General features: G+C 35.1%; 1 protein-coding gene across 1 annotated transcript in view; it reads left to right on the top strand.

Moving 5' to 3' along the window:
• The first annotated feature begins 8,295 nt into the window (after window positions 1-8,295).
• LOC108749573 (histone-lysine N-methyltransferase SETMAR-like) overlaps window positions 8,296-8,711 on the top strand; it is a 2,027-nt gene continuing 1,611 nt past the window's right edge. Inside the window, exon 1 of the mRNA XM_018488347.1 lies at window positions 8,296-8,709. Within this exon, the coding sequence (XP_018343849.1) occupies window positions 8,469-8,709 (241 nt within the window). The 5' untranslated portion in view covers window positions 8,296-8,468. The remainder of the gene's footprint in view (window positions 8,710-8,711) is intronic.

Here is an 8,711-nt window from a genome sequence, read left to right as displayed (position 1 = left end):
TACTTTTTGAACAGACCTCGTATACTTTTTATATATTATTATATAATTATTTACATTTTTTCTCGTATTTTTAACCTGCAATTTTTTTTTTAAACAAAACCAAAATTGTTCTAATTATTTTTTAATTCTTAATATTTTTCTAATATGTTGAATAGCAATTGTAAAAATAAGAAAATATATAGACATTGTATACATAATGCAAAAGAATTTCAAATGTAAAAATTATTTTTCTAATTATCTTTTTAATTATCTTTTTTTTTATTACATATTTACATATGAACCAAAATTATACAAGAAAAAGAAAATGCGTCTTTCATGTGATACTCTATTATTTCTCCTTGTATTATTTATTATCCAAAGACGTTCAACTATTGTTCGCGTGCAGCTGGGCGCTCGCGAGCAATGTCCATCTGCCGATCCGTCTTAGCCAACTGGACCACTGAGGTTTCAAAGATTTTTTAAGTCTGTATATAAAAGCAGTTATAGAAAAATACTTATTTAAAAAATAATCGATAAATCAGACGACTTTAGAATCATTTCCTAGTTCGCATTAATATTTACTTATCAAGAAAGAAATAGAAATTTTATAAATTTATTTTAATTTAATGTATTATTTATGTATTATTATTTTTTTTTTCTGAAAGAGAAAAACTGTTTTCTTTTCAAAAGGGTATTTCATCCCTTAAATATGAGATTCCACATGTATAAGAAAATACGTGTTTCTTAGATTTTTAATAACAGCTTCAAGAAGAATTAAATTGATTCCGGACAATTGCGTTTTTGTAAAATACAAATTTTTATAATAAATTATATATACATATCTATACATAGACGCAAATAAACATAAATAAGTTATACAAAATTATACATGGAAAACAATGTGTCAATATTAACAAAAATCAAATTGTTAAATTTGATTTACCGAACTAATCTGCACATCTGCATATTTAATAAAATATCATTCATTCGTATTTACATTAAATCTAATTTAGAGTAGTTGGAAATCACAAAGTTTCATATAATGACAAGCTTAAAATCGAAAATAGTTTGTGGACGAGAGAACTGAATTTCCTGGTAATAATTACATGATATATATCTAAATTTTTAAATTCATAACACTCCATGTTGATTTGATTAATTTCCGGAGCAAATTTAATCAAGATTTGGCAATTAATTACGAATCTCTCTCTGAAGAATAAATATGAATTATTCATCAAGTTAATTTCATGTATGTAACAAAAAAATATATTTAAATAATTTATAATAGTATTGTACAGCAAATATATGTAATTTTTATTCTAAAAATATTTATAAAATATCTCTAACAATGAATTTGATTGAATCTCACTCAATGCGCATTTATACATATTAAAAAATCATAATACACACATTGATGTAAAGATGTGTGTTCATTATAAATATAGAAATCAGTTAAATCGCGAAGTCTTCAACACATTTTATTATGTTATTGATTGTAAGTAAAATATGTATTTTATTATAATGAAATACTTACATTTCACTTTTACACTCAGATTAAATAATTGTTCAATGATTAATATGCAGCAATGCGCATTAGTACGTTCAACCGAATTTGCTATGTATAAATTTAATGGAATTCTACATTCATATTATAGATTTTATAAATTTTCCATATAATTGGTACTTAGTGGGATCTTTTATAAAAAAAACAAAAACAAAAGAAAAGTAAAATTTATTATAAAATTTTTATTTTACATGTGCTATTTCGAAAATTGATATTATCTAGAATTGATTGTCCTATCTATAAATTGATTGTCCTATAAATTGATTATAGGTGATCAATTTTCGAAATAGCACATATAAAATAGAAATTTTATAATAAGTTTTACTTTTGCTTTTTTGTTTTAATAAAGGATCTCGCACCAAGTACTAGTTATATAAAAATTTAATCAATTTATGCAATAGTACAAAAATTTCTAGAATTAACGAATATACTATAGACAGATATAATTCAATATACGACTGCCATTTGATTTTTTACTATTCTCTTTAGGTCATTTTTAGAAATTTGTACAGTTGCATAAACCTAATATTAAATTAATATACTGCTTATCAACTTAATCAATTCATACATAGAACAATCAGTAATAAAATTATAGCTATGATTATTGAGACGTACCTGTAGCAACAGTAACTAATATCAAATCAAGTATTATCAATCAAATCAACTTATAAAAATTATATCGTTGTATAAATTGATTTGATTGATTTTTTTTCTCCGCGTGTAATTTTGAGAGTTATTGACTAACTCTATATGATCAACTCTTATTAACTTAATCAGCAATATTTTATTAAGTAAAACGAATAAAACTATCAAATTAATTAATAGAATTATATTTATTTTACTCGTATATTTATTTTAAAATATCGACAAAAATTAAGAACGATGAACTGTACATTAGAAATGTTGTTTCAAGTGATTTTGCTGATCGAACTAATTGTCAATTAAAATTAATCAAAGTTTTTGATCAAAATGACTCTTAATCGATTACACTGTAACAATGCAAAAGAATTTTCCCTGTGTATAGATCTTGCATTTTAAGATAAATGATTGACATTATATTCACTGCAATTTCTGCAAATTCAATGATGTATAATCCACAATAGTTCTTAAGAAGATCCTAAAGCCGTCAACTAAATCATGTAATTTGTTAGGGGGGAGTGAATAAATAAAGATGATGATTTACGAGAATTAGCATTTTATTGTACAATACTATCGAAACGTCTAAAGAATATTGTTTTGTGATGAGTGGCTATCACTTTGTACGGAAGACTCGCTCGCCAAGGCGGCGTGTAATAAACGATGACTATCTTGATTGTAATAAGTTAGTTTTCATTATAAAGTTGAATTCAGATTTGTTTGAAGCGGGCGATAAGCGATGCTCGTAGTAATAATATTGCGACATTTGAAGCGTACGGTTCGATGCGTGCACAGGTAATTCGTACTTGATACGACGTTGAGTAATTTCGCGTTCGAAAAAGTGTGTATTGCGAGCAGTGACGAAACCTGCAAATCTCGTCGGAAACGCCGGTAAGTCTCGCGCACTGAACGGTCTCGCGGTACGCATACGAGGTCTGGCTATTAAATAACGAGACTGCTTATGAAAAAAAGTTTTACTATATTTTAAAAATTATTCTATAATTGAATGCTCCCCTTCAATGTACTCCCCTCCCCTCGCCACACACCGTTCCATTCGTTTTTTCCATTGATCAAAGCAATGCTGGAAGCATAGAAGTCTTCTTTTGTAAGAGCATTTAGGAGCTCCGCCGATTTTCGCTTCACCTTTTCCATCGACTCGAACCGGGTTCCTTTTAAGGCAGACTTGATCTTCGGAAACAGGAAAAAGTCACAGGGTGCTAAATCAGGCGAGTAGGGCGCGTGTTCGAGCACTGGAGTGCCTCTAGCGGCTAAATAACGCTTCACAGACAGCGCGTTATGGGCAGGTGCGTTGTCCTAGTGTAAGATCCACTACTTGTTTTTCCACAAACTCCGGCAGTTTCTTACGAACTCGCTCTCGCAGTGTTGCCAAAACTGTCAAATAGTAAGTTTGGTTTACAGTTTGACCCTCTGGAACCCATTCAGTCATCACGATGCCGTTGATGTCGAAAAAAACGATTAGCATGGCTTTAAATTTTGATTTTGACATCCTTGCTTTTTTCATTCTTGGCGATGCAGGAGTTTTCCAGTGCATGGATTGCCGCTTAGTTTCAACATCGTATTGGAATATCCAGGTTTCATCGCAAGTGATGATGTTTTCCATCAATTCAGGCTCTTCATCTAACCTCTGAAGAAAATCTGAGCAGATCTGTTGACGGACGAGCTTTTGGTCAGGGGTCAAATTTTTTGGGACCAACTTCGCACAGACTTTCTTCATGTTTAATTCGTCATGTAAAATTTTTCTGACAGTTTCTTTATCGGCGTTTACAGTCTCAGCAATCATCCGAATGCTCATACGACGATCTCCGCGCACAATTTCATTGATTTTGGTCACTGTTTGCGGAGTTGAAACAGAGACAGGTCGACCTGGACGTTGGTCATCTTTGGTGCTCTCTCGGCCTTCAGAAAACCGTTTATACCATTCGAAAACACGCGCACGAGATAGAGAATTCTCACCATAGGCCTCTTTCAACAACTTATAGCACTCAGTCGGAGTTTTTTTTAATTTAACGAGAAATTTCACATTGATCCGTTGCTCGTGTTTTTCGTCACACATTGTTATCGGCACGAGAAAAAAACAAGTTCGTTTCTAACCTCTATAGAAAAAAATACTACTACTGCGACAAAAACGTGTTTTCGTACTGGAATAGTAGACACTTCCAGCTATCCAACGTTGCATTCGTTTCCCACCCTACCCCTCTAGGACGCCTTCTGCGCGCGCAGTCTCGTTATTTAATAGCCATACCTCGTATACCGATCACGTTATGTGATAGCAGGCAGCGGTGATACGCGATGACAAGTCGATTCGTTCGCACTTTCGCGAAGATGCGTTAAGAGTTAGGAGCGATATTTGATGTACATTGATCGGAATCCGGTGGCGAACTCACTATTCTCATACGAAGTGCGCGATCGACGGTTTTCTGGATTTGCGCAAGAGGGGTCGCGTGCCATTTGAGACAAATATGATTAGCACAGGATCGAGGTATGCTCGTGTTTTGATCGCTTGGTGTCGACGAGCTGTTTGCTTGCTCCGAGAATATGAAAAGATTATAACGATAATTCCGGAACAAATATGTTTGCGCTTGTAAGTACAAAAAAACAAGAAGGTATACATAAAAAGTAAAAGAGGTCACGAGACAAAACTTATTAGTCGATAAAATGTCGATAATCAATCGTAATCTATAAGAATGATACGTTGGCATTTAAGCAGGCGCTAATCAATGTTTGGACAAGCAATTATTAATCTTCCACTTTGTTCAGACCCATATTGATTAAGCAATGACCATGTGTAAACCGTTTTAATCCTTCGATTACGTTCGCCGAATTCTCATTGGATGGTACATATAAATCCAGCAGTCCGTCCTTCATTTTCTTCCTCACAATATGATAGAAGGTGGCAATGTTTCGTTCTGCTCTACCCTATTTTTGGAGAAGTCCATGGCTACTCGGTTATCACAAAAAATATTTGAAAACCTGTAATGAAATCACGGAGTTCAAATTCTGACAAAAACATATCTAACCTTATTATTTCTTTTACTCCGTTCGATAGCGCCATATTCCACTTCCGTTCCACTATCGTGGAACTGGATAGACTTGTTTGCTTCATCGATAGTCAGTGGGTGAGATTTCTCCCCAGCATAATCACAATATCGGTAAATGAATATCGATCATTTGGTCTCTTACTCAGTCAGCATCACAACAAACTAGGACAGGGCTCGGCAAAATTTGCACTTCTCGGTCGATTTTCGAGAGGCTTCGCCTTCCACTATTCCTCTCACCGCTCGTCTCACACGCAATCCAAATGCCGCTCGACGTTTAGGAGCGTCTAAGGTTTAAAGAGGGTGCACGGGGCGCTCACGCTATGAAACATATTTTATTCTATCTTTTTTTCGCTAATTATATAATTAAGGCAGAATGAAGCAATAGGTAAGCGCTCAAAACGAATACCATACATCAAAAGAATTTTCAACGTCACCCTTTGTTCCGGAATTATTGTTATAATCTTTTCATATTCTCGGAGCAAGCAAACAGCTCGTCGACACCAAGCGATCAAAACACGAGCATACCTCGATCCTGTGCTAATCACGTTGTTTGTCTCAAATGGCACGCGACCCCTTTTGCGCAAATTCAGAAAACCATCGATCGCGCACACTCTCCTTGTGAGAATCGTGAGTTCGCCGGATCCCGATCAATGTACATCAATTATCGCTCCTCGCTCTTAATGCGAAAGTTAAGTGCGAACGAATCGACTTGTCGTCGCGTATTACCGCTGCCTGCTATCACATAACGTGATTGGTATGCGCGAGACCGTTCAGTGCGCGAGACTTACCGGCGTTTCCGACGAGATTTGCCGGTCTTGTCACTGCTCGCAATACACACTTTTTCGAATGCGAAATTACTCAACGTCGTACCAAATGCGAATTACCTGTACGCACGCATCGAACCGAAAGCTTTAATTGTCGCAATATTATTACTACGAGCATTGCTCCAAACAAATCTCAATTCAACTTTATAATAAAATCTAACTTATTATAAAAAATAAGAGAGTCATCGTTTATTACACGCCGTCTTGGCGAGCGAGCCTTCCGTACAAGGTGACACCAGCCACCCGTCACAAAACATCCTTAAAATACTATTTTTGACGCGTTTTTTTTTAAGTGGTACCCTTAATAGGCCTAGTCCACTGATGAAAATAATGAACAACCAAGTAATTAAACACAAACGAAGTGAAATGAAAAATACTTATTCTGAATTTCGGAATCTTTTATTGGCGAGATCAGAAACATCGATTTGCATATTACACATAGCGAGCCGCATAAGACGAGACAAAGAATCATTGCTCAAGCTAGAACGTCTCTCATTTATAAACTTTATTTTTAAAAAGGATGAAAACTGCAAAGGACGAATCAAAATATTTCCCAATTAGAGAATCACGTTGATTCTTTCTGAAGAAAATTGCAGATATTAAAATCTCACTTAAATGATAATATTTTTCACTTTTTCCTTCTTGTCAAATTCTTCTCGAAGAACATAACAATAATTGAAATTTCAAAGAATACATTCCTTTTTTTAAATTCTCTTATAGACGAATTTGACGATTTACTTGCTTCGAAAAACTCAGAACTGAATTAATTCTTTTCGAGAATCTCCTTATAGCGCCAATTGAAGGACAGCATCTTGACTTGTAAGATGAATTATGTGATTTACAAGACAATATTGCACTAAAGAAACTAATGCTGATTTTTACAAAATGTTGAAAGAATCATCATACTTCAATCTTCGAGACTTCGGACTTCGAATTTCATATTCGAATCTAAATATTTATATAAGACATCCTTTTCAAAAATGAAGCTTATAAAAAATGAAAGAACGTTCTACCTTGAGCGATGATTCTTTGTCTCATCTACGTGTAATATGCAAATCGACGTTTTTGATCTCACCAATAAGATTCCGAAATTCAGAATAAGTATTTTTCATTTCACTTCGTTCGTGTTTAATTATTTGGTCGTACAATTCATCATTGTTATCAGTGGACTAGGCCTATTAGACCACTTAAATAAAAACGCGTCAAAAATAGTACCTCAAGAGTGACGTGGAAAACTCATTGAAAATTCATTGGATGTATTCGTTTTGAGCGCTTACCTATTGCTTCTGCCTTAATTATATAATGAGCGAAAAAAAGATAGAATAAAGTATGTTTTACAGCGTGAACGCCCAAAGCAAGCGCCCCGTGCACCCTCTTTGAACGTTAGACGCTCCTAAAACGTCGAGCGGCATTTGGACTGCGCGCGAGGCGAGCGGTGAGAGGAGTAGCGGAAGGCGGAGCCTCTCGAAAATCGGTCGAGAAGTGCAAATTTTGCCGAGCCCTGAACTAAGATCCTTTGCTCATTTCTAACTCTGTATGTTAATCCCTGATTTTACTTGAATATCACAGTATATGTTTAGTTTAAGTCCAATAGAGTCTCCCAGGATTAGAAATATACTGCGATAACTTCAAAGTTGCAAATGCAATTTCTAGTCTAGTATTCTGCGCCAGGTACATTAAGGATCCTATTAACTCTCAGTATGGTACGTGTAACATCTTCACCTTCTCTTCATGTGTTTGCGGACAATCCCTCTTGCTCTTTTTTATCTCTGATTCTATAGGGATTGATGTTGATCTGCACTCCTACATGTTATACTTTTTTACAATAACTCAATGTAATTCTTTTACGTCAAATCATACTGTATCAGATTGTTTCTAATCTTGTTTTACCCCTACTGCAAAAGGTGTCTCCCCTAAATTCTTGATTTCGTATTTCTTTACAACGATCTTAACGACTTTTATAATCAAGTCTAATTTTTTTTGCAAATAAGAAAATATCGTTTACGTATATTACTGTTATCAATCAGTGTCCCTTATTGTTATGTGTCCATAGAGAATTAGAATTCGCGCGAGATTGCGTTACCGACCTTCTTAAGATATGTTAGCATGGTATGCGTCAGAGGGCTCTCTGGCGGGATTTGGTGAGATAGCGTGGTGGCGTTTTCGCGCCATCGTTTGTTAGATTGGATAGATTGGCGCTAGAAGTACCTTCTCACTTTTGTATTGAGTGGATCCATATATTCGTTCGCTTTTTGTTAGTAGTGCAAATTTTTTCCGAATATCTCCGGTTCTGGTTGCCTAATCGGGCAATCCAAATATGTTTTGGAAAGGTGACAGTCCGCTCTTTTCATCTGTCAAATTTGGTTTCATTGGCATTAGTTTTGTTTGTGCTATAGACCTGTGAACATGTCGGAGAATAAGGTGCATTTTCGGCACATTTTGCTTTATTACTTCAAGAAAGGCAAGCGAGCTGCGGAGGCCCACCGAAAGATATGCAGCGTATACGGGGACGATGCCTTAACAAAACGTGCCGCTCAGAAATGGTTTGCCAAATTTCGTTCCGGAGATACGAGTCTTGAAGATGGACCCCGCAGCGGTCGGCCCACCGAGGTTGATTCGAATGATATCAAGGCACTGGTTGAGCAAGAC

Source organism: Trachymyrmex septentrionalis, unplaced genomic scaffold (genome assembly GCF_001594115.1).
Source record: "Trachymyrmex septentrionalis isolate Tsep2-gDNA-1 unplaced genomic scaffold, Tsep1.0 scaffold30, whole genome shotgun sequence".
Classification (NCBI taxonomy): Eukaryota; Metazoa; Arthropoda; class Insecta; order Hymenoptera; family Formicidae; genus Trachymyrmex; species Trachymyrmex septentrionalis.
The sequence above is the reverse complement of the archived record's forward strand: the minus strand, read 5'-3'. Positions and strand labels throughout refer to the sequence as shown.